Genomic DNA, 20548 nt, shown 5'->3' with positions numbered 1-20548 from the left:
CGCATACTTAATATTATCTCCAGTAAGACTGACCCATTGTCCATTTCAGTTACCCATCCCCCTCCTCCCACCCACTCCCAAAAAGACCCATTTTGTAGTTCCCCTCAGCGTGACTGTATTGGTACCTAAGTGAGTACATCTTTTCTTGTGCTTGCACGACCTGTTTTACTATATTCAGTTAGAACACACATCATAATCATCTCATTCCTTTCATCTCTCAGAGTGACTTGTCCCAGCAATTTATCAGGCTTTAGATATCTATCAGTAGTCTTTCTAATCTGTTACATAAGCACTTGCATTTTCTACACTACAAATCACAATATTCTTATATCAACATAATATATGACTTGATATTGTCTGTGTAACTGACAACAGTATACTCGATTGAGAAGTTTGTAATGTTTTGGCTTGTCACAAAATGTATCCATTACTGTACAAGCGGGGCTGTGTATCTTGGTTTGTTACTTCTTGATTGCTTCTTACATATGCTCCTATTCACAGTTGTGTATTCAACTGGTTGGCTCTTATAAGCATTTTTGTCTGTTAGAATAATTTGAAGAGTAGGATTCATCTCGGCTGTTAAAGAAATAGTGAATTATGTTTTGTACCGCTTCTATCATGAGGCATAAGACTTATTATGATTGATATGATTTCTGTGTGTATACTAGTGTATTACTTAAATGCTGTTCATAATGACAGTGCAGTGCAATCAAAACAGTTTTTCTTGTAATGGCAAACAGAACACTTTCTGTTGTTTATAACGTAGATTCAGAAATGCAGAATATGAAATTCTTTACTATTAATAAAAATACTGTTTCACAGGTATTTTAGTCTTTCATAAGTTATTACATTCAGAGATGGCTGTCATTTTATGTTTTATTGGTGACTACATCATTTCTTATTCTTTAGCATAGAATAGTGATCTTTTCATGAGAAGAAAAAGTTTGGTCTACCACTGATGTTTTTACTTGCCTTAGTGCCACTGCTACTAATTTCTAATGGCCAGGTTGAGTGCTCTTATTCACTCAAGCTGCTGTTCCTCTTTGCTCACTTGTAGGTTGTTGTGGTTACCATCAGGAAAGAAACAAGATTTGAATTTCTAAACTTTGAGTTACGAAAGATTTAACAAGAAAATTTAAAACAAAATAAATCATTTTCTCGCCATTCCTTGCTTTCACCTCTTGCATGTAAAATAACTCATTCAAGTTGAATACATATATCTGGAAACAATGAGTTGGCATCTTTCTTTTGTGAAAAATATGATACCTGACAAACTCTTCTTTCTAGATGGCAGCAAATGTTGATTTGGCTTAGCTTCCAAACTGGATACAAGGATATATGACTAACCACATGATAGAAGAGCCTCTTAACTGTGGGCATATTAATGATGGAAGATAGTTCAGCTTCCAGAGCTAAAACAAACACACACACACACACACACACACACACACACACACACACACACAGACACGACCCTTACATTTGCATACACTTCTGCCTACTGACACCACCACCTTTCTGTCCATTACTTAGTAGCAACTCTTTTATTTGATGAGTAGTGATTCGTTCTCACATACGAGAATACATATATTGTACCCTGGACTATTTATCACTGTAAATTTGACACAGGACAGTTTTATTGTAATTTAACTTTAGTGGTAGTTCTCCAATGGATTTGATTCAGAATTCTAGTTGATGTGATAAAAAAAGGTGGTGCAGTAGTTAAGATAAAGACTGAAGCTTAGATACATGCGTAGCCGATCTCTTCTTCACTTTCCCGACATTTTGCAGAATTATTCCAGGCAAATGTTGGGATGATTGCTACAACAATACCATGAACAATTTTTTACCACATCTTTGCCCTCCTGAGCTCTGTCTTTAATGTCAGTGTGTAAATAATTTAGGATTAAAGGAGGCAACTCACAAAATAATGGAAGTGCTGAGTCATAGACAGGCACACAAAAAAGAATGAAAGCTTTGCTACCGTGCAGACGAACCTTTTAACAAACTAGAGTACACACACACACACACACACACACACACACACACACACACACGCAGTGCTACATTACATCGGCTAAACACACATTGCACAATGTAGCTACACAAGTGTGTGTGTTGTACATCTACATACATACTCCACAAGTCAACGTATGGTGCGTGGCAAAGGGTACCTTGTACCACTACTAGTCATTCCCTTTCCTCTTCCACTCGCAGATACTAAACTCCGTCAGAACAGGCCTTGGAAGGCCCAGTGGTATCGACCGGCCACCGTGTCATCCCACAGGCACCACTGGATGCAGATATGGAGGGGCATGTGATCAGCACACCACTCTCCCTGCCGTCAGTTTGCTTTTCTATGAGCCCTAATTTCTCTTACCTTGTCTTAGTGGTCTTTACACAGGGTGTATACGACCCGGGACAACCGGGAGTTCCGGGAAAAACCCGGGAATTTTTTCATCCGGGAGGAAAACAGGGAAAAACCCGGGATATTTTTAGAATTCCGGGAATTTTTCATTGTTTTAGTTTTCAGTTAAGTTTTTGTATTTTTGACTGGTAAGAACTGATACTCTAATAAAGAATAGTGCTGTATCCCACTACTGCAGAATAATACTTCAACAATAAAACATAAACGAGAGAAAAAAATGAAAATGACTTAAACTGCAGAGGAAATGCACCATATACAACAATGACACACAGTGTTCATGCAAGCGTCTGCCAATTGAAAATGTGTCATAGGCTTTAGGAAGACCATGCACTGCTTTGTAACAACAAATTGCCTCCAATGAGAATGAAATCGCAACTGTTTACATTTGATTTGTTTTAGCACTTATGTGCGGGCTCATGAGCATGCGCACTTGAGTCACGTTTGAGTAGTAGATTCTCCCGCTTCTGGCAACAGGAATGTGGCTGTTGGCTGTGCAAGCAATCGCAGCAAGCAGCTAGATGCTACCGGGAAAAGGGGGCGCCAAATTCATATTCTTGAGGAAAACAACTTGTTTCACAAAGCACCTAGCATCCAGCGCATGTTTGCCTGTCGATTATTCATATCATATATCTAAAAAGAAAGATGATGAGACTTACCAAACAAAAGCGCTGGCAGGTCGATAGACACACAAACAAACACAAACATACACACAAAATTCAAGCTTTCGCAACCAACGGTTGCCTCATCAGGAAAGAGGGAAGGAGAGGGAAAGACGAAAGGATTTGGGTTTTAAGGGAGAGGGTAAGGAGTTATTCCAATCCCGGGAGCGGAAAGACTTACCTTAGGGGGAAAAAAGGACAGGTATACACTCGCGCACACACACACATATCCATCCGATTATTCATATCATTTTGAAACACTTCCTTGTTGGTTTTTGAACATTTTTTAACACATTTTAAGTTGATTTCTGAATTAATCATAAGTTGACTTCTGAATGCATGCATAGAGTACGTGTTGTCTCTGTCAGGAGAATCCTCGTCGCATCTAGAAATAAACTTTCCGCAGGCAAAAGGGGACGGGACTATACGAGCTGAGGGAGTAAAGCCCAACGGATGAATGCCAATCGCTGCCTGATTATGTGGTTGATTGGGTTTGCGAATGATCAGCATTGTTATAATTACTAGCGAAATCCATAGTTCAGACTACCAGAGTGGAAATAAACGACTGACAGGAACAACAGATGAGAAAGATTACGTATTATCTTCTCGGTGTATCCAAGAAAACGAAATTTTGACAAAGTTTTTGGCCAGATCGCTACACTAGTAAGGACCAGTAGTACAGTCCCCGGCTAGCAGCCGCGTAAGTTCTATTCTGGAAGTAACGTGGAAAACGTGTTGTTCGAACACGTAATAACGCCTAACCGGAGTGATTCTGGCAGGGTTAGTAAAGTTAATCGGCGAACAAATTTTTACAATGGCAGCAATAGCTACAGAATTGGTGATGACAAGATTGTTTGTTAGAACGAGGAAGGAGAAGAAGCGGGGACTTCACACAAATTATGGGAGAATGAGACGATTCCAAATTTATGTAAAAATTTCGTAATGCTGCTTTTCGATTTCATGCTTGAGAAGCTGGTGCGTATGAATGAAATGTCAAACTATTTCCTAACATAAAGCTTTTTGCTTGTAGTAGGCCTAATATGCATTTGATATTGGTACTTATTGGATTATATCCTGTTGTGTTATAAAAATGGCCATTTGTGGCAAAACAGTCTCATTTATTTCGTTTGTTACAAAATTGCTACCAAATTAGAAAGGCCTATTTTGTTTTATCTAGCAGACAGTGACAAAATAGACGTAATCAGATCGAGAAACCGCACTAGTGTCTTGGGTATTATTTGTATTAACAGCTTTTTCAGTATTAGATAATGACATTTTGATTTTTCATGTAGCAACAGTTTTGACGAACTTTGATGATGTAATAGATTCTTTCGCAGAAAGGAAAGCACACCTCGTAAAGCTGTAGCAAGATTAGAGAGAAAAAATGCTTGGAGCTAAGGTTTGAAGAAATGTGTAATTTCTTGCTTATCTCTTGTCAGTATTGGTTTTATATGTTCTATATTTAATTTTATGTCACACAAAACAGCAAATTATTAGCTATTAGGCAATGAAGAGTTCAGATTTTCTGAGGAGTTCTTGTTCTCTCGATTACAAGTAATCCCATCCGCTATTAATTGTGAGATTTTTTGTAAAGAGGGGGGAGGCTGTCAAACGGGTCAACTGGGAGCAGGAGAGGCACCACAGGACATTTCAATTTCCACTCTCCTGAATATAGTTTGGTCGTGCTGTAGAAAAATGCTTTATGAAGAGGCGTGGCACTGCACTTTGGCATACATAAGACCAAATAATATGTCTTACATTTCCTCGAATACATATGTTTTATGATTCAGACTTTTCAGAAAGATGGGCGCTACAAGATGAACATATTTTAAAAATTCGATTTTTTAAAATATTGACCCGATTCGCAAATGTAGATCCGGGGCTGATGCGCAGAGCTGTCTGAGCTATAGTGCGTAGTCTCCACGTGACCCGTGTTTACATTTAGAGATTTTGCTGTTTCCCCTTCGTTTACTCTCACGTCAAATGAAAGCGAAATGGATATCTGCGGCCGGAAGCTATCAAGTGAATTAAAATACATTCACATAATTACGCAAGGCTGAAATATGTCATTAGTTTCAGATTTCATTTTATTTCTACCCTTCTGACAGTCAAGCATTAATCACCTTGTGGAACAATGAAGTTATTTTTGTCTGTTCGCTAAAGAAATTAGGCTTTTGTTAACCTTTTCCGCAGAGGCAGTCAATGTATTTGAAACGAAATGTTTAATTCCACAGTACTGACTAGTTTCAACTGTGCGCTGCATTTCAAGTGCACGTTTTCATTTTATAGCACGTATGGCATTATGCCATAATAAAGACCCAAACATGATATAATACAGTACTGGTGCTCCAAGAAAATTTACATCCCGAAAACCACACTGAAAAGCTTAATATCAGGTCGAGGTCTATTTCATTGCGAATCTGGACATTCGAATCTGTACTTTAAGTATGCACTTTAAATGTGCATATTTTAATATGGTAAACGAAATTCCAATGCTCTTGCGGTATCCTCTGATGTCTTGTTTCTTTTATGACATAATGTATGATCTTTCAATGTTTTACACGTACGTACATACAGGCTTCCTACGTCATGATAGTTACCCAAGCGCGGTGTCGCCTGTTATCTGCGCTCTCTGGCAACTGCTGAAACAAACCTATTTCTAACAGGTCGCTGGAAAATATTGCGAATGGTGGTTTGAAAAGCGTTACTTTCAAAGTAAATATCCTTTTACATTAGTTGAGCTATGTGCAAGAATGTACCATGAATTTATTAAACCACATAGCGTTTGACTCTCATTTAAAAACCAACTCTTTGATGACGAGCCATTTAGAAGAATTTCTAACCCTGAAGATCAGACATTTATGTCATTGTTAAAAATTTTTCTGGCTCATTTGTGTGATATATCTTAAAGTGTAACACGCGCAAAAAAGATCAACACTATATGCGAAAGCTTAGCTTCTCTTGCAGTTCGAGACAAATATTATGTGTGAAAGCTTTGCTTTTCTTGTAGCAACACTATGTATATTAATTTAAACTATTAACTTTCCCTGTTCGTGTGTTCGTGCTACTTAACAGTGATGCTGTTGGCTGACTACATCTCGTGTCCTATGCTCTGAATATCCACTGTCATCGGCTGGCGAGATCACGTGACATAAGCTAAGAACGGCTTACAAGACTGCATCAAAATATCGATTTCAATGATTCGGAAAGTAACATGCGGTGTTTGGTGGAATTCCAATGTGTGCTGTCGTAATACGAAAATAGGCAGCGTACACGTTGCTGCACATCAAAGATATTTCCAAAACATGTCTTTTTCCCTGAGTTTTGCTTTCTAAAGTGCCGGGAAATTGTACGCCCATGTATAAAGCCGTAACCATTCAAAGGATTGATAAGGGAAAATATACTGTCACCCGGGAGAAAGTGTATTTTTAACCAGGAAATCCGGGAATTTTTTTTCCTTGTCCACGTATACACCCTGTTACATGATTCGGTAGTCCACTGTAAATGCAGGTTCTATAAATTTTCTCAACAGTATTTCACGAAAAAGCACTGTCTTCCATTCAGCGTCCTCTGCTTGAGTTCTCGAAGCGTCTCCATAATACTTGCATATTGGTCCATCCTACCGGTAACAAATCTGGCAGCATTTTCTGAATCAGTTGGAAGTGTTCTTCAATCCAACCAGGTGGGAATCCCAAACACTCGAGCAGTGCTCAAGAATGGATTCACTCTGATGTTCTGTACGCGATCCCCTTTATAGATGACCTACACAGCCCTACAATTCTCCAAGAAACTGATGTTGTCCATTGAGCTTCCCTACTACAGGCCGTACATACTTGTTGCATTTCATATTGTTTGCAACATTGTTCATAGATATTTCATTGGCATAATTGTGTTGAGCAGTGCACCACTATAGTTGGAGCCATGAACGATGGCAGCTGAGTTTAGGCTCGTTCTGTGCATCTGACGTGACATCATCCTCCAACACCCAATAAACATTCAGTAGTTATCTTAGTACTCTACTGTGAATGTCATGGCCAGTGCGAGTGTTAAACGTGTTTGTGACAGTTATTCGGTGAATTTTTATTCAGTTTGTTGCAATTTGTCGTGGCTGATGGTGGTGGTAAGCAACAAATTCTCCATCAGAAAGTGAGAGACATAATTTAGGGGATACACACTTTCTTCATGCATGAAACAGAAAACGGTGGACCTATCACAGATGTTGCCAGCTCTTAGGAACACACAGCAGAAGCGAGTGGCATCAGCTTGAGAAGTGTTCAGTGGATTGGCAGAGAAGGTAATTTATCTGTCCAGACAAGTGGAAGCCCAGTTTTCAGATCACTAGGAAAACATCATAATCGTGAGAAACCTGTCACAGATTTAGATGATTTTGACAACCATGTTCCAAGGTGAGTTGCGTTAAATATGTCAAAGACAGGCAAATTTCCTACTGTTAAAAAAATTATGTTGAAAATATGTGAAACAAGGGGCGGCTTCTGAGGTAGTGCTGCTGTGCCATGACACCACTTGTATAAAAAAGAAAGAAAGCAAAATCTATATGAACTGCGCATAAAACATTGTTTCAGAGTATGTATTTTCTGATTTGAAGAGGTGCATTCATGCTCTTGCGGTAGTTTTCTGAAGCTTGGAACCAACTGCAGATTGGCACCGTCTGCCCTCATAAGGGCTGTGAGAAAGGCTCAGCTGTTGGTTTCCACATGCTTCTTATGGCGTAGGTAGAGCCACAGTTAGTCTGACTCAGAGCTTCACGTTCTTTCCGCCAGAGAGCAGTAAAATGCAGGACCTATAGAAGCGTGATGTGCCATCTAGCGATCATGTTAGAATACATTGGGGCGCAGATTTCTTGTAATCCAGGTTTACAATCTTTCAGCAAGTTAATGCTAATGCTTTCCTAAATGCTAATTAATGCTTAATTAAATTGAATACATAAATAATACACTTAAATATCATTATAAATAGCTATATGTAATTTGAATGTAAGTATGGCCTTATATTTTGAAACTAAGAGGCATTATTTCAATATTGGTATATTTCACAACAGCTAGGCTATTGCTATAGAACAAAAAAACTAACATATTCACCACCTGTTGAACATCTGTTTTCCAAACAAGGGTGTAGTATTTCTGTTTATACTCATTACGTTCGTGTGATACAGTTCTGAACAAACACGTTGCAGTTATTGTGAGGTCATGTGATTGACCATATATAGCTCTCGGCACAGTGTTATGTGTAAGGGAAAATTCTGTTGAATGTGAAAATAGTAAACATGAACAAAGTAAATGAGTGATTAAAAACGCCATTTAGTGACAGGACTCACAGGTTAAAAATGCTAGGTAGGCCACTCCCAAATCTGAATCTGTAGTAGCAAACAAAAAATTGATGCCTTAAGTTCAGTCCAGAAATTTACCAAAAAAGAAATGGATTTGTGGTTGTGAAGAAAGCAATGCTGTTTTTTGTTTTCCTTGTGTGTTATTTGGGGGAGGTGTTCATTGGTGTAAGACTGGAGTAACTGATGTTGGGCATACATGGTCCAAAATGAAAGTACATGAAATATCAAAGTGACACTTGAATAGTGTGCTTAGTCTTTCATTTCTAAGCAAAACCAATATTCAGCAGAAATTAGATTCACAATATAGACAAACAGTTGATAGCCACAACAAACATTAAAACGTTACTATGCGTTAATTTACTCATCGTAGCTGGCAATCTGTCGCAGCAAAAGTCTTGGAAAACAGCTACTGTAAAAAAAAGACTATAAAATTATTTAAAGATTCACACAGTTAAAGCTTTCAGCCATTAAGGCCTTTGTCAGCAGTAGACACACATACACACACGCATATACACACACTCACATAAACCAACTTGCACACACATCTGCAGTCTCAGAGAGCTGAGACCACACTGTGAACAGCAGCACCAGTGCATGATGGGAGTGGTGACTAGGTAAGGAGGAGGCTGGGGCAGGGAGGGGGAGGTATAGTATGGTGGCACTGTCCGCCACTCCCCACCATCTGAGACAAAGACAGCCTACCATTCGAGCTGCAGCACCTGAGGGAAGTCTTCCACCAAAATGGCTACAGTGAAACGCAGATCAACAGGATGCTTAAAAGGGAGGAGGAAGCAGTGAGAACCCCAGAAGAAGATGAAGATGAAGAAGAAGCAGAAGAAGAAGAAGAAGACGACAGATGACTCACATTCCTTCCGTACGTGGGCCTGCTCTCCGCCAAAATTGCACGACTTCTGGGCAAATACAATATCAAAACCATTCTCCGACCACCACTGAAGACGAGGGAGCTCCTAGGTTCTGCCAAAGATGCACTGAACCTCAACACACCAGGAGTATACAGCATACCATGCAAATTCGGTAAACAATACATTGGGCAAACACAGCACTGTATATCTAAAAGCTGCGAAGAACATATCAGATGTGTGCGACTAGGTCACACAGAAAAATAAGCCATAGCAGAACACAGCATAAATGAAGAACACACCTTCAACAACAAATAAATTTCCAATGGTGTGTCAAATATCAAAGAACAAATATAATGATGGTAAATGGGTGATTAAGGTTGTCTGCACAATTTCAGCTGTGTCACATTCCTAAGTCCAAATTACAACAAATTCAAATGGTCCTACATAAAAATCAAACCATCCCCAATCTATGCCAGGTAAAAGTATACACAAATGTTCAAATATACCCCTTTCAACCCCCACTCTATGAATAGACAAAATATAGGTAAAAATATGCAAATATTCACACATAAAAGAAATATGAATATAAACTACAAAAAATATTTTACAGTATTAGCTTCAAATGTGTTAATCCAATTTCTCACTTCTCAGTGTTTGCAAATGCAAAAAGCAGTGGACATTAATTGAGATTTTTATGAGTTGTAATTTTCTTTCAATTAGTGTTTTTATTATTATTGGGTCAGAATATTCATAACATGTCTTAACAAGGTGTACAGCATGGGGTTGTCTGTGTGGCATAGAGTATACATTCTTCAACACAAGTTTACTATTTGCTGGTTGTTTATTCGGTTTTGTGGTACTTTCAATAACTGGGTACAATAATTGTTTTTGCAGAGGTCCCTCAAATCTATCTGCAAGCTACTGATTTCGACACATACACTGCCTTCCTCCACTGCTTGTACACATTCACTAATCATATTACTATCAGGAGACTGTCCCGAATTTTTCATAGCAATATTATCATCTAAGTACACACTTTGACAAATTTCATTTAAGACATTGCATTTTGATCACCATACTGACATTTGCCACTATAGTTATTGACTACACTTAGTACTCTATCACTAATTAGATCTTCTTTTCCATTTTCACAAACACATTCAGACACATCACTAACATCAACTGGTAACATTAATCTATCAGGCACTGCTCTACTGGTATCTAACTCATTACTCGAACACACACCAGAATTTCTAGAATCATTCAGCATCAAATCATCAACTTTAACTTCTACATATACCATCCCATCTAATTCTGTAAGTAACATATCATCATCAACATCATAATCATCATCATCATCATCATCATCATCATCTGAAACATTCTCATCACAATTAATAATTATTTTCAACACCAAACTCATTTCTCTCTTCACACACTTCTTCAACAACCTCAACACTGTGACTACTGTTCTACCACGTCCTCATTTTCCTGTCTATTATCTACTGCAATTTCATCTGGAATTACTCTGTCATTCTCATTTCCATTGCCAAGCACATGAACATCAGCTTCCACACATACAGCACCAGTATCAGCTTTTTCACTCATTTCACAGTCACTCAACGTTCTCACTAAACCATACTCATCAGATCTGTTCTCATCACTATCAACAACTACCACTGCATTACTACTGTTAAAGAAATTTGTCAAAGTGTTTTCTTCTTATTCAAATTCAGATTTTTACTTTTTTGTTCATCTTTATTTTCAGATAAAATTTTTTCCCAAAATTCACTATCAAACTTCATTCTATTCACTTCAGGTTGTGTCTGGGTACAAAATTTTGGTATGTCCTATTTGTTCTGCCCCTACCCCTTCTGAAATTACTACCATGTGCCTGATTGTAATTCCCATGTCTATTTGCCCCATTTCGCCAGACTCCGAAAGAGGCAGGTCTTAGTTTACTGGACCATTTCTTCTATTTTCAAAATTGTTACTATTGTTTCCCTGATTTTGCCCCCACTGCCTATTTCTTGGTTCGAAATTCCTGTTCTCTGGTCTCTGCCTACCATTCCTATCCCCATTTCTTCTGTCGTCATTTCTGAATCTACTATTGAAATGATCATTGAAAGCTCTGTTGTTGTTATTCCTGCTATCATCAGGTCTGTCATTACATCTGTCATTTCCCTCCCATGCGAAGTCCAATTTATCTTTATATCCAAGAAATTGTTCAATTGTATCATCAGGTCCATAGACAAGACTCCACTGTACCCTGTTCAGCAATCTATGTTTTAATGCATCTATCTGGATCATCTCAACAACCAAAGTTGTTCATGAAAGATTTTCATGCGTCCACTATCCAGTTTGAAATTTGGCCTATTGAAAAATTCTGACTTAATTCTGGCTTGTTTAGTTTCTGACCAGAATTTGTTCATGAAAGCTTGTTCTACCTCATTAAACAACATTTTGGGTTTGATTGGAAGGTTCGCCCATGACAAAGCCTCCCCATCTAAAAACTTTTTAAAAAAATTAATTTTCAAATTATCGCTCATTTGATCATTGAAATTGTCTTTTATGTGGTACATGAAATCAACTAGATGTATATTGCCCTCCCCTGAAAATGTTTTTATGTTAACATTGTTCCACAATGGACTGTAACGACAGAAAGATTTCACAGCAACGGAATCTTCAGTTTCTTGAAATTTAGATTTGAAGCTCGAAATTTCGCCTAAGCAAGTGCCTACATCTTCTTTTAATTCAGCGAAATTCTCATTTGCGATTTTAGTGAAATTTTGTATATTTTAGTCTGTTTGTGTGAATTTCTTTACCAAATCTTTGTTGAGCTTTTTCAATTGTAACACTTCAACAGTAGCAACTTTTTCTAAATTTTCCATGGAATCTATCCTCTCTTCAAATTTTTGGTATTCCTGTTTTAAGGTAACAGTTTCTCCTTCTATAGTCAACACATTTGTGGTATTCTCATCTACTTTTTCCAGCATCTATCTAAACTCTCCTTTGTCTCACGAATTTGTGTTCCATGGTTGTCTAATTTTTTATCGATTGAATCCAGAAAAGTTTTCTGTTCATCAATTGATCTCTTTTGTTCTTCCATTAACTGAACTAACCCCTCTAAGGCTGATACATTTTATTCAAATCCACGAAAGGGTGAACATACACTACTGTGATCACTATCCTCTCCGATTTCATTGTCTCGATTAACTACATTATTATCAGTAATATCTACGCTAGTTTGCATGTTTCCATTAACCTCCCCATTATCGTCAACCTCCCTATTGTTGTTAACCTCCTTGTTATCCTCCATAATGACAATGCAGATGGAAAACAAAATTCCAAAAGTAAAAATTCAAATAAGTTTTTGTACTTGCAGTTAGTTCTCCAAGTTGTGTTTTCACATAAGTATCATTAAGTTCGTTTTAGTGTTATTCACTGTCTTCATTGTTCAGTTTTCGAAAAAATGGAATAATATTTCAACAAGCGAATTAACTCTGAAACAAAATACTAAATTAGTTTACAGAATTACACTGCATCCCAGCTCCTCCAACTCATAAAACTTTACTATGCGTTAATTTACTCATCGTAGCTGGCAATCTGTCGCAGCAAAAGTCCAGGAAAACAGCTACTGTAAAAAAATAACTATAAAGTTATTTAAATCATAAATCCAGTATAGTGTTGTTTTGTCTGAATATTTATTACAGTCTCAAAGTATAAATAAAAGCATCTTGACAAATCTGAAATAAGTTGTATCATACTTACAATAATGAAATGAAATGAATTATGCTCAACAAGTTACATGTTTTCTGTCCAAATACACTTAAAGTACTGATTCACTTTGCCAACATGGCTGTAACTATTTATACTTTCTTAACAATCCCGAACAGTCCTCGGCATTGTTTAGAATCATTTTTTGATTGATTAACAATTAAAATTGCTGAGCTGTGATAGGCACAATAATTTTTATTGTGCCTATCGTGGCTCAGCATCTCCGCTATATTGTGAGTAGCAACTTTCCTTCTCTCGTATTGTTACATTCCATCCTGGATTTTCCATTGTGTTACAATTAAAATTGACATATAAAAGCTGAAAATACTTATATGAATGTATGTTTGCTCCAGAACAGCTAGTACACTACAATATTAGTACATGTCTGTTATTTTATTCGAGTATAACTTCTCAAATACAAAATTACAATAATCAATTTTCTTATTTTATTAATTACTAGAGGTTCCTTTCATGGAAAATTTTCCCTTCATGTACAGAGCTTCTACACATTAGTGTAATTAAGATTCCATAATTATTTTCTTTGTAACTTTTCCACAAGTACATATTTCCATAAAGCTCTATGTCAGAAATTACTGTTTATGGTTAAAATTTACGTGTTTAAATGGGTTTTAATTAGACTGTTACGTTTCAACTTGTAGAAAAGAATAGATATATGTTGATTGTAATTATAAACTGTATTCGGTTTGTGGTGCTTTGGAACTGGCTCTCAGGGGCCATGATGAATCTGGTGCCTCTCAAAATAAGGGTTTTTTTTTCACAAGCTAATTCAGTTCAGCGCAGAACAGGGTAAAGAGCTGAAGTTTATCTCATTCAAGCATCAGTGTTCAAAGGCATTGCAGAACAAACTACTGCAATTTATGTTAGAAGTGTACCATGATGAAGTTCATAAAGAAATAAAACGTGCTAATTATGTTGCAATAATCGTGAATGAAATCACAGATGTGTCTTGTGGATTTCAGTTGGTTATTGTTTTGCATTATGTTGTTGAGGGAAAATCTGCTGAAAGATTTTGGAACTCTGTTAATCCAGAAAGTCAGAATGCTCATACAGTAGCTGAGAGTATTGTGAAAGAAATTGAACCATTAATTGGCGATGATCGAGCATAACTAATAGCTCAGAGTTACGATGGTGCAAACGTTAAGAGTGGCAAGTCGAACAGGGATCAGAAATTAAAGACAAATATCCAAATGCAAACTACATCCATTGTTATAATGTCTACAGCAGCCTCTGTTAATTGCAAAGCTTGCATCTTTTTTTCACTCCTTTCAGGTAATTCTTCTTCTTCTCCCCCCCCCCCCCCCCAACTCGCGAAGAGATCAAAAGTGTTGCATAGCATTATTCAAATAAGCTTTGCCCATATGTGTGACGCGATGGAGTTATCATTCATGAGTAGTAAAAGGTGTTTTTGAAAACAGGAAAAAATCTTATTGCTGTTATGGAAATCACTGAAACAAGTGAGAGCATAAAACTATCTAATACTTTTGAAAAAGCTGGTTCATACAAACAAAGACTGCAAGGTAATGAATTCATTTTCTGGCTATCATTTTTCTATAAGATACTGCCTCATGCAGACATGCTTTTTTATCAGCTTCAGAAGAAGATAACCGAACCGACCACAGCAATGCAAGTCAAGCAGAACATTGAAGCGGTAATGCAAAACATCGAGGATGACATTGCCTCCATCCTTAATGAGATTAGTTTGAAAATAATAAAACAATGCCTGCAAAGAAGCCACGGAATCTTGATGGGCATAAAAAAAGAGATTCTTTGAAAGTGTGCGATGCTGTCCTTTCTGAAATAAAATTATGTTTTCAGTTCACTGGACACCTCGTTGCAGCCAACTTGCTTGATGTAAATCAGTCTGACAAATACTTTGAAATTAAAGACACATATACATTTCTGGGTGGGGGGGGGGACGAAAATTGAAGGGTGAGCTTCAAGTCTTCTATGCTAGGCCTCAGTTGAGAGCAGTTGCATTTCTTTCAGTGATTCTAGAGGATGAACTTCATGACACAATCAACGAGACTGTTTAAAGTTTTGAAACTGCTAACCATGACTCCTGTCTCAACATCAGAATGTGAATGGTGCTTTTCCGTGCTCAAGAGAATTAAAACATTGCTACGAAACACCATGAAAGAAGAATAACTTAGTGCCATAGGGATGCTATACTGTGAAAAGTCATTCATGTGTAAAATTGAACATTTCCATCTGAGATGACAGATTTATTTGCCAACAAGAAGGCACGATGAATCTATTTACAATGTCATTCCTACTAATTATTTAGAAGCTGTCTTCCCACAGTCATGGTATTTCTGCTTTTGGTCAGTACAGTGCTTTTAGTTTTAAATGTTGGTACTTTGAATAAATTTGCTTTGCAAAATCCAGATGATACATCTGTACGATCCTCTCATAGGAATGATTTTTTTTTTTTTAAATACGACTTTGAAAACTTCATCTTTGTGATTGCTGTCTTCTATTGCCACACCAGACAGGTTGATGAATGACTGAATAGAAGTGTTCAGTCCTCTTTGTGAATTTTCCTAGAACCAGAATTTTCTTAGGTTCTTGACAAGATCTTTCGCTAAAGTTTGATGGTGCTAGTTTTTGTAGGCTTTGCGCATCAACCTTTTTATACAAACCTTTGCATGTCATCATTTCTGTGTTCTTTATTGAATAGAGAATGGAACAGTCTGTGTTTCCCCAGCATTTCCTGAATTTTGTTATCAAATCATCGTGAATCTTTTCATCCTTAATCAACAAACTCAATACATACTTCTCCAGAGCGCAATTTACAATCAGTTTAAACTTTGCCCGTAACTATGCATCCATCATACTGGGCAATACCCATCCATTATCTAAGTATGCTGCTAACAACAGCTTATCTGCTCTTACCAGCATGAAAACTCTCTTAGCCGTATTGATGGAAGGATGTGCTGCTAGATATGCTACTAGTAGGCTAGATCAGCACACGAGTATTACAGAAATGCTTCATGGACTCAAATGGGAATTCCTGCAGGGAAAACGATGTTCTATTTGCGAGCTGCTATTGAGTAAATTTAGAGAATTAGCATTTGAGGTCAGTTACAGAATGATTCTATTGCTGCCAAAATACATTTCGCATAAGAACCATGAAGATAAGATGAGAGAAATTACGACTTGTACGGAGACTTATAGACAGTCATTTTTTCCTCGCTCTATTTGCGGTTGGAACAGTCAAGGAAATGACTAGTAGAAGTACAAGGTACCCTCTGCCATGCACCATACACTGGCTTTCGGAGTATGTATGTAGATGAGTATTTATTAACTTTAGTAACTATTGTTGCTGTGATGATGATCATGATCACTAATCCTGTCTCTGTATTTCCACTGTCAGTAAGGACAGGCCCTTATGTAGGTACAAGGTCTAAAATATATACAATTATTTACATTCGCCCAGAAACTTTCCTTACCATATTTAGTGACAGTGTGGTGGATGACTTCAGTAGGTGCACAGCTGGAAGGCATAACCACTTTGAATGTTTGACTTTGCTGTGATAATATTCATCCAAGTTTTTGAAAGAAAAACAGTCTCAGTTGCAAGGGAAACAATACTTTTATTGACGTGTGAAGACCATTGTGTGCCCCTTACACACATCAGGATCAGCTGAAAAAGCTGTGCTGGTGTAGGAACACACTTAGAGGTTTTCAGATCATGTAGTACAATTTGTACACTAAGCAATAACTTGTTTCAATCAGAATTACAAATTCTCATACAAAACGCATAACATTTTTGCTGGGGGTTGACTAGTTATTGCTTAGTGTACGTATTGTGCTACATTGGTTCAAACCCTGTAAGTGTAGTCTGCTTTTTCAACTGACCTCCATTTGTAAGGCGTGCACAGCAGTCCCCACAGATGTGTTGAATGCAAATTTTCTGATGATGCCTCAGAAGGATGAACCATGTGAATAAAAGTATTGTTTCCCCTGCAACCAAGACTGTTTTTCTTTTGAAATACTACCCACGGTTGCTGTACCAGGTACACCATGGAGTGGGAAGAATTTTCCATTCAGGATTGTGAGGTTTTCCTTTTATTGGCGGAGGAAATGTAGAATCATTTTCAAATTTTATTTTTGGTATTATTGTTCTGTGAATCTGTTCTGCGATTTGGGGTTTCACATCACGTTTAGTATCAGTTAATGAATCTCTCTGTTTCACTTCTGGTTACTCCCCTTCCACTCATTCTGTGCACTATGTTTTGTGCTTGCTGTTTCCTTTTTCTGTGCAGTATAATATTTTTCGAACTCCATCAATTGCTGAGTGACAGTAGAAAAGAAAGCTTTTCTGAAAAGCAAAATTGGTTAACGTTGAATATAAATTCAATCTTTTCTGACCGTATATATCAAAATGCAGCAGTGTATGGAATTAAATTCTTGACAATAAACAGTGCAGACAAGAAGAGAAACGAAACTTCTGAAAAGTGATCCTACAGAAAAATGCTATAGAAGATGCAGGACTGGATCGAATGAGGGGAAAGAAAGAAATTTGTGGCACAATTTGGCTAAAATGAGGGATGGGTTGATAGGATGCTTCCTGATATGTTGAAGAACTGCCAATTTGGTAATCGAGGGAATTGGAGGAGGGGGTGGTAAAAATTGTAGAGAGACCAAGCCCTGATTACAGTAAATAGATTTAAGTGGATGTAGACTGCAGAAGTTATGCACATATGAAGAGGCTTGCGCAGTACCAATAAGCATGGAGAGCTGTATCAAATCAGTATTTGTATAGAAAATCACAACAACAATAAACTGAAGATCTCATAAGAATTTTGCATTGAAATGTTGCAGTTTAGATATCTGACAATACTTGTGTGGAATATTATTTTCCAGCATTAGAGTAATAGAAAATGCAGATAGTTTAATGTTAGTCACCTCAGAGGGCTCCAGCAAAACACGCTGCACCTGGATAGACTGTTGCATTTGCCATTGAGTGAAGTCATAAAACCAGCTGTAAAATTATGAAGTCAGTCTTGTAATTGTCATCAGGGAGGAGATTGTGAATGATATCTTTGAGGCATTAGGAACACTAAGGTTATTTGTTTTGCTGTGTAGGATCTTGAGTGTTTTGTATCGTCTTTGAATATTTCAATCAGATTTTGAAGAAGTTGGTATTGGTCCTCTGTTGTCCACCCCATCCTCCACACTTGGCCTTCGCTCCCAAATGATGTTAGGTTTAGTTGTACACAGTGTCATTTTGGACTCAGAAGGTCCATTTAATCTCTCTACATAATGAACATTATTTTTTGTGTGCACATGATTTTTACAGGTGACACAATGCTAAAACATATAAAACTCTAAGCAGAGGTAAGTTTCCATAGACAACTTGGAAACAACAGGTGGTGTGTTTTTCTTTCTGACATAGGTACATTCATTGCAGTTTTGTCCACCCTTGGTTTTTCTTTCTTCTTCTTCTTCTTCTTCTTCGTGTTGAAATCATGGAATAAAATAAGTTAAGACACAAAACAGACTAGTTTGTTTTCATTGAAATTGTTCCCTGTCTTGCATTCTGGGATAAAGAAATCACAGCTGGCAAATGGCACTTTCTCACTGAAGCCAGATGCAGATTTACACAGTACATGGTCAGTAAACCATGGATCATATCTGAGAAATGATGAACATTGACAAGGGAATCAAATCCTTTCCAGATACATTGTTATGAAGCTTATGACATTATTCTTTAGAGGTGGGAGGAATGTGACAACAAATAATTTTTTCACATCTGTGCACAAGGCTGAAATATTGAAGAGTAAGGGTATAATCTTGGAGGCACAGTGACCCATTTGAGAAGGGAGATGACAACATCAGTGAGAATGTCAAATGCACCACTATATGAAACTACAGTGATGAAGCATCGATACACAACCTCGCCTTTTTATCAAGGCAAGAAAAAGAAAAGTTTTCTTTTTTGTGGTACCCTTCAGTCAATTGTACAAATTTGAAACTGTCTGAAACATCTTCTAAGATTGTAAAATTTTGTAAGAAAATGAAATATGAAGTGATTATACTGGTCAGATGGCTAGAAAATATTAACTGACAGCAGCTACATTGAGACGGCCGGTACAAGTGTTCGCTATATTTGACTTCACTGGAGAAAATGCATGAATTATTTATGGAGCAGTTACAGGAAAAGTAATTAGTTGTAAGCCATTTCTGTAGCATCATATCGAAGAACAAAGACATGGACGTATGGAAAATAGGTGCCAAATATTATTTCACACATCAGCATTGGGTTAAACGATGAAGACAAACTTGTGAGTAATAAACATAGTGTGTCAAAATGCAAGAATTATATGATTATTAACAATGTAACTTTTTTTTTGTTTCCTTATCTCTAAATGAAGCTCACAAATAAAAACAATAAATAGAAATGAAAATAATGTGAGACTTCAGTCTGAATGTTGTTTTTATAAGCAAAACTTTTTCTTCTTCCTTTTTTGTGTTGTTAAGTGGCTTGTACAGTTTAATTAGTAATTTTAGTTGTAGTATGGTTGCATGTTTGCTTCTATGTGTAATGTAACTTTTAAGTGACACTTGAAAATCAAGGTTATCAGAATCATTTCAAACTTGCAAAACATTGCCTTATTGATTAGTGACTGAATTAAATCAAAAGGAAAATCCACTTCAGAGAACTGTAAAATTATAGAGGCAGATTGCAAGCCCAGTACTTCCCATCAGGAGGCGAAATTTCTGTGTTGCCAATACACACACATAAAAACAAAAAGAATATCCTAGCTTTCAGAGAGGAAAGAGAGAGAGTTTTGGAAAGCTTAGAGAGGAAAGGCAGGTTATTTTTAGACTGCAGTGTAAGGGGACCAACCTGCTATGAGGATGAGGGAAACAAAAATTATTAGCAACTGGTCATAGACATTTTAAAAACACAGGCTTATTATTTGTGTTATATAGTTAATAAAAGCGCTTTTGCTTTCTTACAGACCACAGCGTTCTGGAGAAAACATCATCAATTGTCTCCCAGTGGAAGGTTCTCCCATCAAACCTAAAGACCTGATGATGCATGAAGCTGAGAGCATAAAATTCAGACACCAGAAAGTCATAGTAAGTTTGACCTAGAATCCCACTTAATAAAACACTAGATTGTTTGTTTGTTTGTTTGGTAATATGAGTGTGCCATATTTTCATTAGAGGAATGCATGATCACATTAAATCACTCACTCACCATAATTATAGCACTACAGGCCACAACTTTTCAAATAATTTACTTACTTTGCCATTCCCCACCCCACCCCACCCCACCCCACCCCCACCCCCACCCCCTTGTGTGCCCTTTCAGAATTGCATGTTTTGGTAGTAGCTCATTTAACTGGAATCGCACCATGTCGAAAGAAGCATGTTGGTTGGAGGTAGTTGCAGGTTTGATGTTATAGGTATTCTTGATGTTGTGCACAATGGTTTCCTCTAC

At 37.3% G+C, this 20548-nt stretch overlaps 1 protein-coding gene across 2 annotated transcripts in view; it reads left to right on the top strand.

Moving 5' to 3' along the window:
* The window catches only part of LOC126092295 (endoplasmic reticulum lectin 1), a 117089-nt gene that overhangs the window by 60261 nt on the left and 36280 nt on the right, over nucleotides 1-20548 (top strand). For both annotated transcript variants that reach the window (XM_049907815.1, XM_049907814.1), the window contains exon 6: nucleotides 20064-20184. In XM_049907815.1, the coding sequence (XP_049763772.1) occupies nucleotides 20064-20184 (121 nt within the window). The remainder of the gene's footprint in view (nucleotides 1-20063; nucleotides 20185-20548) is intronic.

This window comes from Schistocerca cancellata, chromosome 7, assembly GCF_023864275.1.
Source record: "Schistocerca cancellata isolate TAMUIC-IGC-003103 chromosome 7, iqSchCanc2.1, whole genome shotgun sequence".
In the NCBI taxonomy this organism is placed as follows: Eukaryota; Metazoa; Arthropoda; class Insecta; order Orthoptera; family Acrididae; genus Schistocerca; species Schistocerca cancellata.
The sequence above is the reverse complement of the archived record's forward strand: the minus strand, read 5'-3'. Positions and strand labels throughout refer to the sequence as shown.